This window comes from Crotalus tigris, unplaced genomic scaffold (assembly GCF_016545835.1).
Source record: "Crotalus tigris isolate CLP2741 ecotype Arizona unplaced genomic scaffold, ASM1654583v1 scf7180000018807.1825209, whole genome shotgun sequence".
Lineage (NCBI taxonomy): Eukaryota > Metazoa > Chordata > Lepidosauria > Squamata > Viperidae > Crotalus > Crotalus tigris.
In genome coordinates, this window is record NW_024097206.1 from 1736151 (window position 1) to 1753695 (window position 17545).

Below are 17545 nucleotides of genomic sequence, written 5' to 3' on the forward strand. Positions count from 1 at the left end.
GAAGGGAATTTGGAATTTGGTTGCGGTGTCCCTTTAAACCCATATTTTTGTTCTACAATCCCATTAGAACTTGAAGAAATTAGTGTCCTCCAAAATACTCTTCTTTGTCTCCTTTGGTTCACCTTTGAAACTCCCTCTGTTTTTTTTTTTTTTTTCTTAGCAACGAAGATGGATGGTTTCCTCTTTGTAGCTTACTGATCCTGGGGGAGATGCAGCTCTGAAGTTTCAGTTGTAGGATGTTTCTGACTGCCCCGTGAATGGGTTAACATCAGCATTTTTGCATATAGTTTTATTATGTTTAAAAGAGTAATAGAATGTGAAAATTGACATATAAATATGTGAATTTGAGAAAAAAAAGCTCAGGACAATATGGTTCTTAGAATGGACACATAGATTTAGATATGTTGGGAAAGGGAGAGTTGATCTTTAACTAAAGCATCACCATAAATTCAGCAATGCTTAAATAGAATTACTAATCTGACAAAAGTCACATAAGTCATCTCAAGGAAATGGCCAGTGAATCAAAAATGAAGAGAAATCTATTTTCTCCTAGCAGAATACTACCAGGAAGAAACTGGTGAAAAATTTCAAAGTAATATCTGGTTGTAACCAGAAAGATGTGACCTCTGTAATTGTATTGTTAAGTAAATTAAATTATAAGTTTATTTGGTGTGACTTACTATAAAAGTTGTTAATAAGTTGCCAGAACTTTTAAATATATTGTTTATTATGCCAATATATGGTCATTGACCAAAAAAGCCAAAGGTTAAGAAAAAAATACAAGAGTACAAATATCTAGTAAAAAAAAACCTATTTGCACCTGAAACTAAACTTACCCAAAGCACAGTCAGATCCAGTAACATCTCACTATTAATTCTATGGCACAAAATTTAGCCATCATTCTGGAAACCTCTTGGTCCCAGTACTTGGAAAGTAGTGCACAATTATTTTGGGAGATTGATTTGAGAAGTGTCTGATAAGAAGAAAAATTAGCTCTATCTTCCATTGGTGATAAATAATTCATTTCATAAGTACATGCGCTATGGTCTTGCCTTAAGAATCTGAACAATATTGGTAGGGAATGCCATTAAAATTTCCCAGCAGTACCATCACTGGAAATGGATCCAAGCCTGCCAGTGTGAAAGCTTTCCTATACAATGGGACAAATAGGTAATAAAAGTAGTTAGGGATGGTACAGAGAAGATGCAACAGTTTATTATATGAAATGTTAATTTTTTTCTCTGGATATGGAAGTTAAAAGTTTTCTGCTTGAGTGCTCTCCTGGCTTCATCTGGACATTGCATAGTACAAATTGGGGGTGGAAGGGCGTTGAGTCCATAATAAACCAAGCCCACTGTTATTTCTTGGCACCAGGACACTAGTGGCAATACTAATTGAGCTAAAGATTCACCTCTAAAGATCTGCTTAAATCAGTATTTCATACAAACTCATTTCTATATTCCAAAGGTCTAGGTCTAGGTTATGTTTTAATCCTATAAATGTCATGCTTTTAATTGTGTTTCATGTTTAAATGTTATTGTTGAACCTTTATAAAACATTTAATTACACGCTTGCCCAAATATGCCTATACCTCAATACCTTAGAAATATATAATTTATTTTTTAGTTTATTTTGCTCACTTCTATAGATGTGTACCCAGCCTACATCACAAAGATTCTTTAACATATTTTTTTTCTCAATAAATGGGCACAAATGGCAATTAGAAACCTCTCCACTATTATTTTTGTTAAATATTGGTATGATAATTCCTACACCCCAAACATATCACTTGAAACTGACAACCATCATTCTAGGTTTGACTTAACTCTATTGGGATAAACATCCATTTTTAGTTTGCATTAACACACACACCCAAACATCCATTTTTAGTTTGCATTAACACACACACCCAAAATGGCCTGGAAATTTATATTTTTACCAATTTTTAAAGTTTGTAGGAGAACTTTAAGATAGGCTAGGAGTAGTTTGCCTCCTAGAAGCCTCCTATTCTCAACTTTTTTGTTGTGATTCATTCAGTTACCTCCAACTCTTCCCAACGAAATAGGCATCACTTGCTAGGAATGTTTGTCAGTAGCTATTTCTTGAAGTGGTTGTAAACATGTACTTGTGTCATAGTATTGATGTCTACCTTGTCTTCTGTCTGATAGACTCTGTTGTGATTATGTTCAATTATTCCAAGCATCTGGGTATTAAAAAAATAAAGTTTTGGGAGAACTTCTGCATGTGAAAATAATTGTTTACTAAATTACTAACACCTGGTTGGATTTACCAACTATATTGATTTAAACATTGAATGAGTTGCAATCAAGACAGTATTTCCAATCTATTTTACATTATACATTAGTGAATTTTGAAAAAGAAAAATGTCCCTTGTTTTATTGCCTCAGTATCCAGAAATAGATAATTCTGTAAATAGAAAAATAGAAATAGAAACAAAAAAGAGAACAATACACATTTTTAAAAGTTCAGTTCTTAAACAAAATATTTAAACGTTGGTAACATGGTTAAAGTATAAATAGCATTACTGAAAGAATTATTTTATAAAATAAGGTTTCTGCCACATTATGAGGAAAAGCAGTACTCAGCCAGTCTTGTATAACCATGTATCTAAAACATGGTTTCCTCAATTTTGGCTTTGTGAATCTAAACATGATGGTTTTTAAACCATGGTACCACAGTCCCCTAAGGAGAGCTAATTGAGTTAGGGTCCCACTAGTTTTTGGAATAAAAACAGTGAATGCTGATCCATTGTATTCTGTAAAGCTGTAACAATACACTGTTTTGCGTGGGGTTCATTTAACCAGAAGCTATCAATCTATTAATAGAAACTCAGTGAAGCCCATATCACAATATGCATCAATCACAGTGCTTCAGAATTACAGAAAAGTTCATACTAAAACATTCACAGTCTTTTTCTCACTACTGTAGTTTGATGTCTGCATCGTTTGCATTCAGAAAGTTGTCTCTAAAGGAGCATATTTGTGGAAAAAGGCAAACAAAAGGAAAAATATAAGTTTATTTTTATAAATATAAGAAAGATAAATTTAGTTTATCTTCATTTATTTATATCTTGCCTTTGTTATTTTTATAAATAAAGGTGGATTGCAAAGTGGATTGGGCTGAGAAGGAGAATGACTGGCCCAAGGTAACCCAACTGGGTTTCATGCCTAAGGCCTGGTTTCTAGTTTGGTGCTTTAACCCAGAGGTCCCCAACCTTTTGGGCATCAGGGACCGGTTCCATGGAGAGAGGTTTTTCTGCGTACCGAAGGATGTGTGGTTTTGTGTGCTGCCTGCATCCCGTGGATGGGGCTTTGCTTGTTTGTGCGGCTCGGTTGCTGGCATACCGTGACCCGGTACTGGTCTATGGACCGGGATTGAGGAACCCTGCTTTAACCACTAGACCAACTGGCTATCGAAGTTGATAGCCAATAAACTTCAAGTGTAACTTTAAAGGGGGGCACCTCTCTTCATAATTCTAGTGAAGTCAATCATTAAATTTAACCTTTTGCAAATCACTTTTTTTTTAGAATAAAATTTGTTGTAGGTTGTGGGAAAAAGTAATATACATGTAATTTTATTTAAAAAAACAAAAAACAAAAGATATTTCCCTTTATTTATTTTCTTTAGATCGAGCTGGAAGCATTAGCACTCTTGATTCCTTGGATTTTGCAAGATATTCAGATGATGGAAATAGGGAGACTGATGAGCGAGTAGCTGGTGAGTAAAATTTCAGATAAGATGCCAAGTAGGTATTGCACAAATCATGCTTCCTGGTGAATGTTTATTTATATTAGTGCTTGTAAATCACACTCTTTCTAATACGTTATAAATTTAATTTATAGATTATTGTCTAGAAACAAATTATTGAATGGATGGCTACATTGTTAACATCTCATTTTTGTTTCTTCATTTTAAAATACAGTTCATTTATACAAATTATTTTCTTGCATGATTTTTCCATTACAGTACTTGTCACAAACCAGTGGTAGTACAAGTGTTCTTGAGAAGCTCAAGTTCTTTTAAATAATGACACTTTTCAAGTTACTTTATGTTACTATAAATAGATTCTTATCCATTAGGAAAGCATCATAAAAGTGTACTGATAGGTATTAAATTCTTTGTCGTAAGATTAAGAAAACTGGAAAATATATACAAATTACTTCTTTATTATAAATATGAACAACTCTAATACAACAATAGAAAACAAAACTCAATATGATACTTTTTTGCATTTTTGTGTTGATTGGCCAGATTTGTAATGATAAGGAAATGCATTTGATCCTATAATTTATTAGTGGTTATAAACATGATGGAACATTCCATTTATGCAAATCTGCTACCATTCACATCCAGTAGTTGTAAGACAGCTAAAATCACTTTCCAGAGAGATACATAAAGCAGGAAAAAGTCATGGCAACTGTTTATAAAAAGATGCCCCATCCATAATCTTACACATTCTGAAGCTTTCTTTTTAAAGGAATTGCCAAGCCCTAATAACTAGAGATGAGAAGGGAAATGAGAAGAACATTGTTGTTGTTGTTTCATTTATTTAATAGTAATCTTCAGTTGGAGATTGGTATTGCCTGGAAAAGAGTATTTTGTTAAAAGGAGAATTGTCAGAGCATCATCGTTTTCCATCCTTCTCAAATCCAGACTGAGATTAGCAAATAATAGCAAAGAAAACAATGGATATATGGGTGGATAACCTAACTTTGGGGAAGGCAGAAAGGTCTATCTTTGTTGTTGTTGTTTTTCTTTTGCTAGATTTGTGTTTCTTCTTCTCTGGGTCTGTGTGCATAGATCAGTGTTCTTTCTTTCTTTCCTTCTTTCTTTCTTTCTCTCTCTCTCTTTCTTTTTCTTTATTTGTTGTTTATTTTTCCTTATTCACTTTTCTCTTTGAATTTATCTTTTCTTTTTCTGTTTCCCTCCACCAGCTCTACATGTGATATGGTATCACTTTGTGATGGTGCATATAGCACTCTCAAAATTCCATCAGGCCCAAAATTTTGGAGATCCTTTTGCTAATGTGATATTTGAATGTAGCCATTGCAGATTAGCCCTCTTGAAAGACTTTAATAATTTGTCTTTTGCAAATCATGTTAAAAACTGCAACATTTTTCAAACATAACATTGCATTTGTTAAGTTTATATAATGAAAATATGTGTTGATTATACAGTTATTCCCAGAGCTAGTGAACCTTCAGAGTTCACTACAAAATGATAGCTGCTACAAATACTGTAGATAGAGGTGGAACCTCTGAAAATAGAATTCTTGTTTGAATTCCAAATAGGTAGCTGTCTCTTTTAGTAAATGCAGTTTAATTCTTTAGCCTTAAAAGAGTAACAAGTAAAAGTCTCTTGCATATTTATGTACTATGGATACTTATGTAACAATTATAAAAAATGGCGCCTGATGGGATCTACAAAAGAAGAAAGTGGGGAAGAGCTAGGATCTTAGGACAGTTCATTATAATATGCTTATAAAGGCTGCCTGAATCACAGTTTAACACATTTATTACAACATAATCATTTTTAGGGTAGGTATGCTTCGTTATATCATTTTCTTAAAGTGAACGTGGGAATAAGAGAATTAAGTATTTGTTTAGTTCCATATTAAGCTGAATTCTGCTCTGATTTAATTTGGGCCAAATATAATTACTTAATTCTGGATCAACTGTGTGTTTTGTTACAGCTATGAGTCATTGTGGATATACTATTGAATTAAGTAGCTGTTTCAAAATGTTAATATGTCTGGAGAGAAACCATGCAGCAGAGTAAACTGTTTTAATAAAACAAACAGGCATAATTGTAAAATCTGCTCGTGTGTACTAGGATGTCATAATTAGATAATGGAAATACTTTGCCATCTGACATAGGTATATGTGATATGAGTTTTCTGGCTTTCTGTGCTCTTAGTAACTTGTCTCGCTGCTGAACTTCAGTTTCCTTATTGGAATTCCTGAGTTTCTCTACAATTTCTTTTCTTTTTTTCTTTCTTTTTTTTTTTTGCTATTTTTCTTTAGCAAAAAAGAACATTTCTTTAACATTTTTATCATCCTGTTGCAGGGCATTTCTGATCTGCAATAGTTCTGTAACCATGCATTTCTACATTTTAAGGAAGAAATACTGCCCATCATAAATTCTTTTAAACTAAATTAAATTTTCAAAAGATAAGCTTAGCCAGACTCTGAAACCACTGGCAACTTATAAGATATTACTTTATATATAAAATATCCACATAGTTTTTAGACTTTGTTGCACAGAAATATTTGCAGATCAGCATTGCTGACTACTATAGATTTTTTTTTCATACTTTTCCATCAGATCCTCAATTATGCTTTTATATTTCTGCATTAAAATTCTGTGCATCAAACAGGTTATTTCCATGGAGTAGTTGTGATGTACTCTAATTATGCCTTCTGTTTTTGAAGAAGAAAAATGCAAACTGAGTGAATATTTTTTTCCATATAGTCCTATTACTAATCTATTGGTATTAGCAGAAAATGGAACATTTGTAGAAGAAAATGTTCTAAAAAAATTATGTAGAATATTTCTAATGTTAAAGGAATCCCTGTAAAGAAGCTGGTTAGTAATTACCTGTTAGTGTACCTTGGTGTCTTAATCGAGATCAATTACAAATCAAATGTTTAAAGATTGGATAATCTCTTATGAATCACTTTGTCTATGGCAGAAAGCAATTCATAAAACTATCTCAGGTAATCTAAGTTATGAAATCAGTGTTCTTTATGAAAAGAAATATTAAATACTTTTTTAAGAAAAGTTTGCAGATATTTAAGAACTCAGTTGACATGATAAGCTGTTCTACCCAACTGACATATCCTGTAATGTGCCACAAAATGGGAATCAAAGCATCCTTTGTAAAGTGGCATTAGCCTGAATTATTTCATTTTTGTAATGACAGATTATTCAATTCTTTGTTTACAGAACTGTAATTTTAATCACAATCTCCTTATTCCTTCAAAGCAAGATGGCCTCATATTTCCATTTGTATAACGTAAAACTTTAAAAGATTCGATTATAACAATATTTTGTAAGGTGAAATCTTCAAGATTTTCAAAAAAGAGGTACATTTTATTTCTTAAAACCTGTAAGCATTCCTTGTCAGATAGCTTAGATTTTTAAGATTTTTAAGATTTAGGTTTGAATCATGGAAATGTTTCACCAGTTTGTTGCAGTCTAACTCTGCTGCATGCGTTCATGAGTTCCATAAAGATTGCATGCTTTGTCTTTAATACAGATTGTATTTTATTTTTACACCCATCCTTGCTTTTTTATATTTCATTTTTGTTTCCCTATTCTTGATTGGATGCCTGTGTATGTTTAATCCAAATCCTTGTCCAGTCCTGGAGTTTGAACTGCGGAAAGCAAAAGAGACCATTCAGGCCCTCCGAGCCAACCTGACTCAGGCTGCAGGTGGTGTACACAAACCTTTTCCTCAGTTTTTTTGTATTTTGATAAAATAGAAAGAGGTGGCGCATGACAGCCTGGAGAATAATATTTTTTTTCTGTATTGCTGTTTTCAGAAAATGAAGTTCCTCTGCAGGAACGAAGAAATTATAAATCAAGTCCTGAAATTCAGGTGAGTGATCTAATGTGCTGTATCTGCTGTTGCTATAGAGCAGAGGTAGGCAACCTTGGCTCTTTTATGACTCGTGGACTTCAACTTCCAGAATTCCTGAGCCAGCATGGCTCAGCTTGGAAACCTCTCCCCTTCCCCTCAGCATGGCTGCTCAGGAATTCTGGGACTTGAAGTCCACGAGTCATAAAAGAGCCAAGGTTGCCTATCCCTGCTATAGAGCAAATGTTATGTTCAACAGCATTCCTGTTGCTAACCAAATAGCATGCTTGTTCAAGCTTATAGGTTTTGTTTTGAAATGGGTAATCAGCTTGTTTAGTTTCTGTCAATCATAATAGAAAATCAAGATTTAAATGTTATATGCATTTATTTTTCCTAGGAACCAATTAAACCTCTTGAAAAAAGAGCTTTAAACTTCTTAGTCAATGAATTTTTGTTAAAGAATGGATACAAGCTTACTTCAATAACCTTTTCAGATGAGAATGATGATCAGGTAAGTTGGAATAGCACCTTTGTGACCTTCCGATCTCGGGTCTTTTTCCATTTTGTTCCTAACATGGTCTAGTTATTTTCAACTTATTCCCCCCCCCCAAATATCTCTGTTTATAGTATATACTTGTATCTCTCATGTAAATTAATTAAAGTAGGATTATTGTTTTGTTCGTAGTAAGGAATAGTAAGCTAATTCTTAATAGTAATACTGTTGATTTGAACTCCAGATGACTTGGTCCAAGAGCACTAGAAGAAAATAAATTTCTTTCTCACCTTTCTGAAATGTTTTCTTTTTGTTTTATTACGCGCTAAACATGTGAAGCGTTAGATTGGCTACCAGGTCTGAATCTGAATGTATAAATGTTTTTGAACTAATATAATAAAAAAAATGAACATAGAGTTCCAAAAACAGCTGGGAATATTTTTTTAATACACTCTGTTCATTCCCACCCACCCCATCTTAATGCTTTCTCCCCGCTTAGGTCTGGGATACATAAGGGAGGAGAGATGAATTTCATAAAAAAGATAGAAAAGAATATAATTTTCTTTCTTTTTGAAACATCAATCACAAGGATTCTGTTGCGAATAACTGCCCCATAAAATGTGACTATAAAAAAAAACATGTAATGCATGCAGAAATAATTCCACCAAAAACCATTGATATATGAACTGGTTTATTATGGATACTGATATCTGATAATGATAAAAGAGGGCCGTCTTTTTAATACAGGGAGAAATACTTTTTTAATCTCTTGATGCAAATCATAAATTTAAATGGTTCATCTATTCCAGTGGTTCTCAACCTTTCTAATGCCGCGACCCCATAATACAGTTCCCCATGTTGTGGTGACCCCCAACCACTTATACATCACCGGGTGCCAGGAGTGTGGCCAAAGAAAAGGGGGGAAAATGGTGGACAGTCTTGTTTGACGACCCCCGTGAAATGGTCGTTCGACCCCAAATGGGGTCCCGACCCACAGGTTGAGAACCACTGATCTATTCCATATTATTAATTCTGTTCTGATAAAGCTGTATTGCTGAAAAGCTAATAGCCTACTATGAAGCTATATCACTGATGCTTTATTTTTGATGGAACACCCTGAGCCAAAGTATAGCTAGGAAGTTTTTCTGAATCTTATATTACTGAAACAAATACCATAAAATAAAGTAGTACAGACTGTTCCTGAGAGCCATCTCCTTTTCCTACTTCCAAAATAATCAGTCAGTACTTGTAGACCTTAAGTATGATGAATCTTCATTCTCCTATATTTAATCAATTCATACTCCATTGCAATCTAGCAAAATAATGAGCAGGACCAGGTTTATATGTTTAAATAATGGAGGCTAGAATGAATGTCTTGTTTCTTGTTGTAGTGAGGTTCCTTAATCATTTCTAAAATAGTGACTCATTTTTTTACATACATATATAGTATTGTATCTATATTTTATGAACCATCTAGAATTATTTGGGTGGACAAATAAATTTGTTAAATAAATACCGGTAGCTTCAAGAGGTCCTTGTGGCTAAAGATTTTTGTTGTGCTTCATTAACGATGCAATTTGGTTATATCAAAGATCACACTAAGCTAATTATGACCAGTGAAATCTTCAAACAAAAAATATCAGTAGTGGTCAGTTAATTGTTAAGAAATTAGATTTAATTTAATTATGTCATACATTTTAAGCTAAAACTGATTTCTTCAACAGTATACGATTAAGTAATAGAAGTGTAAAATTTATTTTTATTATTGTCACCTGGCCAATAACTAAAGTTCTCTTCTGGATGTTGCATTTTATCATTTGACGTAATAACTTGCATACTTATCTATGGAAACTCATAAATATTTTAATTTTGCATATATAAAGGATTTTGAACTGTGGGATGATGTAGGACTGAACATTCCAAAGCCCCCAGACTTGCTACAACTCTACCGTGATTTTGGAAATCACCAAGTTATTGCAAAAGATATTGTAGATGTAGCAGTTGGCCCAGAAGAGGATGAACTAGAGGCAACTACTCCTATCCTAGAAAACATTCCTGTATTTGGAACATCAGAATCAATAGAGGTATAATTCATTTTGCAAATTTAAAACAATATGGCAAATCAAATTAATTTATTCAATTTAAATTGATTAATTAAATTAATTTTTTCTATCATATTCCTTTTATTTAGCAATGTGTGTTGGTGCAGAAATTGGAAGATCAAATTAATGCGTTAAGCACCGAAAAATGGTCTCTTATGGAGCAAATACAAAGACTGGAAAGGTACGTTAATGTATGATTTTTTAAAAAAATTATACAGAATAAGCAGTTTGCTGTGCATGAACCAGTGTATCCATCTCAGTTTATTGTGCCTTTAAATGAATATGGCATTGAGTTAAACTGTATATAAAAACTTGTTTCTCTGTATTTCAGTTTAACAGCTTTCATTACCAAAACTTATTATATGCCTAAAGGTATCTTGGTCAGAATTATTTTCATGCACCAAAAGGAATGAAGAAAATAGATTTTAGAGGGATGCTGGATATGAATATACCAGCATGGCAGTAGCTTATTTTATTATTTATTTATTAAATTTATATGCTGCCTGTCTCCCTGATAAACCTCTGGGTGGCTTACAGATCATGAAAGATAAATAGGAAAGTTGTTTAAATTTTAAAACAGTGCAAATTAAAATTTTAAAACTATGCAAAAAAAAAAAAAAAACAGGAACCAAGATATGGATGGTACAGGGATGAGATCTTACCCCATCATCCACCTACCAGCAATGAGCAACCCTTTGGGACCTCAAGTCACCCGGCGAAACCAAGTTCTCACCTCCAGTGGTAGGAGTGTTCCACAGAGTTTGGTCCCCAGCAAAAAAGGCTCTTCTCCTTGACCCCGTCTGCTGGAATCCCTTAGCAGACAGGATCGGTAGCAGGCCTCTTCCACTGGCACAAGTGGGACAGGCTAGTCCCATTGGGGTGAGATGGTTCCTCAGATACTCCGGAGCCATGCCATATAAGGCTTTTAAGATCATAACCAACACCTTGAACTGACCCGGAAGCAAACCAGTAACCAATGCATCTTGTGCAACAGTGGGTGTTATGTGCCACCCTAGGGGCCTCCAGAACAGCATTCTGAACAAGCTATACCTTCCCAATACGTACTGTTCAATGATGTTTAGAATTTAGATTTACTTTGTTATGTTAACTTTATTTTCACACAGATGGCAGCAATAGCAGTTCTCTTATGCAGGGCTGGGCATTTTTCCCCCCAAAAATATATAGATTGCAGAGACTTGGACCCACTGTTTTTTGCATAGTGTGATGGAGGATGTGATGCAGGGGAGAGAGTGAAAATGATACTGTCAGACATTAACATAGATGCTACTGGCTGGTAGTGGTTAGCAGATATAGAAAGTCATATCCAGTGGACATAAGATTAAACATTTTTCCTCTATCAGTTTGACCTTTAGAGCATATGTATGCGTTGTTTTTATAACAAAAAAGTATGATATAAAAAGCATTTCTTTAACAAAAAATCTTCCCCACTGTTATCTTACTTAGTTTTCTATTTTTCTAAATCTGGTGGTAGATTTATCCCACTAAAACATTTTATAAAACATTTGTTCATGCACTACATAGGTCATTGAAAGTGATTTATTACATAACTAAATTTTTTTGTTTCCAAAGCATTTCCTTTTCTCTGTTGCAGTGAAATAGACTACTTGAGAAGTCCAAAAACTTCTATTCCAACGATATGTGACACAGTAGAGACATCTTCAGCCCAAGTGCCTCCCACGCTCCCAGATGATAATGGGAAATATTTAGACATTAAGAGTTCAAGTAATGATGATAAACTTGGGAGAACTGAAGAAGAAAGAACTTGCAAGGAATCTGAATATAGGACTTCTAAAGAGGATATTGGAATACCTTTTGCTTATAAAGAAAGAGAAAAATTTCCACCTTGTTCCCCATCAAATAAAGCTGCCATAGATTTTGATAAACCTAATAGGTTAGTTAAATTCATCTGTGTTTTGTGTTTACAGTAAAATAATGTATTGAACATTGAATAGATTTAACAACTACATTCAGGTTCTAAATTTATAGTTTCACCACACAAAAGAAGTAGGAGTTTTGTCACCCCCACCTTTAATTAAATAGCTGTCCTACCAGTTTGATGTAGTACATTAAGGTTATGGGATTCCATGTGAACATTCTTAGCTCCAGATTTTTCTTTAAATATTGGCCATCAGTTATCCATGTTTTCTTACTCATCTAGCAGTCACTTATTTGGCATGAAATCAAGAAATGCACAGGATTACATTAATCATGAGGAATTGTAACATGTAATGGAAGGAATCTTGACACACTGATTATTTTTCAGTTGTCTCTGTTTCAATTATAACATGTTTTCAGAAATTAATAGATTATATCAGTACAAACTAGATTTACATATTTTGCCAAGCCATAACATATTTTTTCATTTTTGGCTTAGCATGCTGTATAAATGATAAATCATGGTTTAAGGTTTAGAATATTGAGCAACTTCAATCAGCTGTGCTTTATTCAATAACTTATGATTAAATAAAAAATATATCAACTCTGTTAATCCTGTTAAAGATCAGTTATACCTCTGAAGGCTCCAGTATAGAATTCTTAATTAAACTTTTAAACTGAAGATTTATTTTTTAATTATTAGTTGTGAAATAAATAGATTTGTACAAATAGCAGCTTTTTTATATGTTTTATATTTCTTTTCCATCCCACTATTTCAGGAAGTTATCACCTGCATTCCATCAAGCATTGCTGTCATTTTGTCAGATGTCAGCAGAGAGCCGTTTGGGATCAGAGGTATATTTATTTTTGTAAAATAGTAATTCCTATTGAGTGATAAGAATTAAGCAATTTCAACTTTGACTGTTAGTCTTTCATTGTTCTTTCATTGTTCCTCTGACCACTTGCTTATACATTTACCTTTGCATAACTAAAGATTTGAGCTGGTAATATATTTGACCACCTTATCTAATTGCCACATAAGTGGGTTGGACTAGGTACCTTTTTTTTTTTTTGAAATCTAGGTACATGCTAATCTAATATCCTTTGGACAGTCATTCACACAGTGGTGCTTTCTCATTATCCTTGTGAGCCCTCTGAACCAATTACATAATGGATAACACAGATATGTTTAAAAGTGGGCATTTTATTTTAGACTTGAATTGTATGCTAATTTCTGAAAGAAATTTAAACCATTTTATCAAATACATGTTGTGTAATGCAACTGCTGTATATGACTTTGCCAAAAAATTGCACTTTAGGTGTCTCGAATTGCTGATAGTGAAAAAAGTGTCATGCTGATGCTTGGACGTTGTTTACCACATATTGTTCCTAATGTCCTGCTTGCAAAACGAGAGGTAAGAAATACAGGAATATTTGTTTAGTTTCATACAATATTTATTCATTTAGAATTACGTATTATTTATTATATTGAAGTCTGTTACTTGCAATCATCTTCTCACTTTTGTGCATGCATTCTCTACTCCTAGAAAATGGTTGCACATCTATGTCGGGTGAGTTTTTAGCAAAACAGCATGGTATCCTGCTATTTATCCTTTTGCTTAAGATCCTTAAGGCACTTTGCAGGGCTGTTACTGTGAGTCCATTTGTTCTGCCCTTAAGTTTGCTTACATTAGCTAAACTTGGTTCTAGTGTCGTCGTATTTGAGTAGAACCTAAATTTTAAATTGAAGTGAACTTGCCTGTTACGTTATTTCTAAAAATAATATGTATTTAAATGTTTATCCTTCTTATTAACAGCCATATTCAGACAGACAGCATGGCTAGATTGAACTGTCAGTAGTTTGCACAAATAATTGGGAGTGATTAGAGCAAGATCTGGATGTTGCTCACTCATTGGCAGGCCAGAACCCCGAAGTCTGGCTTGCTGTTATCAACATGGGCCTTTAGTGTAATCTTAACTGAGAATTTGGCTCTTAGAGATGTATTTCTAATGATATAATGAAGTCTGAGCTGAAGATGAGTTGGTTCTATATGCGTTTTCTTTGTTTTAATTCAAAATTGCTTTTCAAGCCAGCTTAGCTTTACCTGTTAATCTAGATATCTAGTAATGCACTTTGGCATTTAACTTTGTGAGCTTTATGAAAAGGTAACTAAGTCAAGAAATGTGTACTGATCCTTCAGGTTGCAGTCACTAACTACATTTTCTAATAGTTAATGCTTTATCATGGGTTTCAATTTTTGATTATATATCCTGCACGCCTAATTGTATGAAATAATACATCTGTTTAAGTTATAGTAGAAGCTATTATATGGGCTACATTAAGTTGTCAGGATCAGTTACCAATTTCTGGCTGTTGCCAATCAGCTTGCCAGGATGCTGCTTTAGTTCTTCTTTGCAGTTCCTAGTTATATTCCAACATATATTTCTGCAGTCCTAATTTTTGCTTATTTAATCCCTGCACATGTGTGGAAATAGATAATCATAAACTTTGAGTGGATACGTAATTCATAAAAGTTAGCAAATATATGTTAAAATCTTGGTTTTTGCATGTAAATTTTTCATAGCCAAATAATAATAGAGAATGCTAACAACTTTCAATTACCAAGTTATTACTATCCTTAGAATCTAATAAACTTTCTGAATTTAGAAGAAAAGAAGTTTTAATGGTTAACCTAAGCTCCTATTTATGCACTAGCAAAAAGCTCATGTTTCTGTTCCTCTCCTCCCCATTGAAATAATTTCATCCTGGAATACTCTTTCCTTATTTTGTATAACTTCCAGTACTAGTTAATTTGATTTCCCGAACACTTCTTCCATTATCATAAAAACAAACAAATCAAAAATGGAGGGCTAAATTTATACCTTAATTTTAAGGTGTTATATTTCTGACATAATCCAAAATCAATAGCAAGTATTACTTATTTAGCTCATTCCAATTTTGGTACAGTATAGTGTTAATTTAAGGTATAGAATTGGGAGAAAATAGTATTCAAAGTTTACTTATATTAGTTATCCAACCTAAATAATTAATTTTAGCAGAAACAATATTGTAGATGCTACTTAATGACATGTATATGAACAGGCTTTTAAAATCTTTCAACATCAAGTTCTAAACTAATATGAGATTAGTTTTGTGAAACTGCAAGGGCTTTAAAGTTAATTGTTTTTCATGTTGATTGACAGACCATTTCTTGGTCTGAATAAAATTTCAGAATTAGTTTTGATATCTTATGGAGATCAGCTATTTAGAGATAAATCAAAAACTCCAATTAACTTGCAGAAGAATTAAGCATTTCCTAGGCAAAATTTGCATTCCAGGAATTTTTTTTCAATAATTTTAGTAAGAGTTATAGCAAAAGATATAATATGTTCCATGCAAAGCTGTAATAAACAAGCTGCTTGCAATGCTTTTTATAACAATTTTTAATTCCTATTTCCAAAAATGAAAAGCAGCTGGCCTTTGTATATCTTGTGAAGTTTGTTAACAATTTCTGTTCATTTAAAAGTTCATTTATTGAAAAATTACGCAGTTGCAAAACTAACTTGCTGTTATAATTGTGGAACAATAATTCTCTGAAGCTTCACAGTTAAAGCTGCTATCTATAGGATTCTTTGTAATAGATAGATAAATGGTTGTATATGCTGATATTTTTTATGGAGCAAGTGTAGGTATCTTTTTTTTTTTTGAAGGCTGTATGCAGTTCTGGAAAGGTAAAGTTGGAGCCAAAATGTGTGAAGCCACCTTTCCTTTCCATCTTTATTCCCCTCAAGAAATTACTAGAAATTAGCATTCTTACTTCTAAAGGGTTCCATCATGAAATCATAGATAGCCCTTGAGTTGTGACTATAACCGAGTCTGCCAATTACAGTCATAAATCATAATGGTTGTAAAGTGGGTCACCCTGTGGTTTGGCCCAATTTTACAAACTTTTCCACAGCAGTCAGTATAAGCAGATGAAGTCACAAAGCAAACATCACAGGAATCAAACAAGTCCTTTGATACCTATGAGACAGATTTTGCCGGAAACTGGAAAACAGAAACCGGTTTGCGGCAAAACCATCATAAAACTCAGGTGTGAAACTGGTTGCCAAGTACCCAAACTGTGATCATTTGACTGTGGGGAAGTTGACATTGGAACTTCAAAATCAGATCTTACGTAGCTTTTGGGGATTCCATCGTAACTCCAAACAGTTGTTAAGTGAACAGTCATAAGTCAAGAACTATCTATAATTCAAGAAGGCAGTTTGCCCAATTTGGCCATGGCACAGTTTATTTCTTTTCTCAGAATGTTTAATTTGTCATCAACAAGTTTATGGGTCTTTCATTGCTTTCAATTTTCCATGGTATTCTTATAACCTACTTTCAGTTTCAAAAATTATTTGTCACACAACTAAGGGGAGTAGCTTCATGAAAGTAAAGTTTAAACTCTCATTGGATGTGCAGAAATAGTTTTACAATTCATTGGATATTAGCCAACATTTTCCAATAAAATTATACAAATTACATAGTCAATTTTTGTAGAAATCTGAATTCAGAGGGGAAAAAAGTTGTTTGGCCATCTCTTAATCTACTGGCATTGGGGCAGCATTGCTGGAAGAAAAGAGAATATCATTTGATGGCACCAAATGTTTTTAAAAGAAAACAAGTTAACTATCCCCTAAAATGGTGAACTTATGTCATCCTATCATGATTAAATCTAATGATTTTATTGAGATTAGGGTTGGATAAGAAAATAATCCTTTTAGTAAAAGACATTTTCTTGTACGTTCTTGGCTTATATTAACTTTTTCAGCACTACTGATAGTGCAGTCATCTTTTCCATTTATAACTCAATAAAATGTTTCATTTTGAAATACTAAAAACTTAAAATAAAGGACAAGTATGTTGAACTTCACTAACACATATAATTCTTCAAACATTCCAAAAATGATCGATGTTTGTGTGTGTGTATGTGTACATAGGTGTGTTCGTGTGTCCACACGCGCAGACACACAGATACATATATACCTACACTATGCTGAAAGTCATCAACCAGCAAGAAACATATACGAGTTACAGCGACTCTGTGTCTGATTTTAATCTATTGTGAGACTGTAGTTCAAACTAACACTCAGAACTCACTCCAGGCTTTGCTTAAGTAAAGTGGAAATACTGTCAAAACCTGTTCTGGATTTGCTTGTTCTTTTGTTTTGCAAGCCTCCTGTGGATATGCCCAGGCAAAGCAGGGGCAGGCTTTGAGAGTCCTTACACTTTGCATGGACATGCCTGACTAGTATTGAAAAATACCGTTCCCCCAACATATGCAGATACTTTCATCACTTTTAGAGTCGTGAGCTTTAGCTTGAGAACTTTGGGGTTATATTTTCACCACTTTGAGGGGGGAAAATGTTAAGTAATATGTTGTCATTTAAAAATATGGCACAATAGTAGTA

At 33.5% G+C, this 17545-nt stretch overlaps 1 protein-coding gene across 8 annotated transcripts in view; it reads left to right on the top strand.

The window, feature by feature from the left end:
- Positions 1–17545, top strand: part of RELCH (RAB11 binding and LisH domain, coiled-coil and HEAT repeat containing) — a 60246-nt gene that overhangs the window by 9651 nt on the left and 33050 nt on the right. For 4 of the 8 annotated variants that reach the window (XR_005558273.1, XR_005558274.1, XM_039356226.1 and 1 more), the window contains exons 2-11: positions 3649–3738; positions 7384–7455; positions 7566–7621; positions 7998–8111; positions 9977–10177; positions 10285–10376; positions 11808–12107; positions 12871–12946; positions 13411–13506; positions 13639–13662. Coding sequence is in view for 6 of the 8 variants with exons in the window: in XM_039356226.1 (XP_039212160.1) it covers positions 3649–3738; positions 7384–7455; positions 7566–7621; positions 7998–8111; positions 9977–10177; positions 10285–10376; positions 11808–12107; positions 12871–12946; positions 13411–13506; positions 13639–13662 (1121 nt within the window). In the remaining 2 variants the exon portion in view is untranslated. The remainder of the gene's footprint in view (positions 1–3648; positions 3739–7383; positions 7456–7565; positions 7622–7997; positions 8112–9976; positions 10178–10284; positions 10377–11807; positions 12108–12870; positions 12947–13410; positions 13507–13638; positions 13663–17545) is intronic. The other 4 variants (XM_039356228.1, XM_039356227.1, XM_039356229.1 and 1 more) reach the window with 3 other exon arrangements.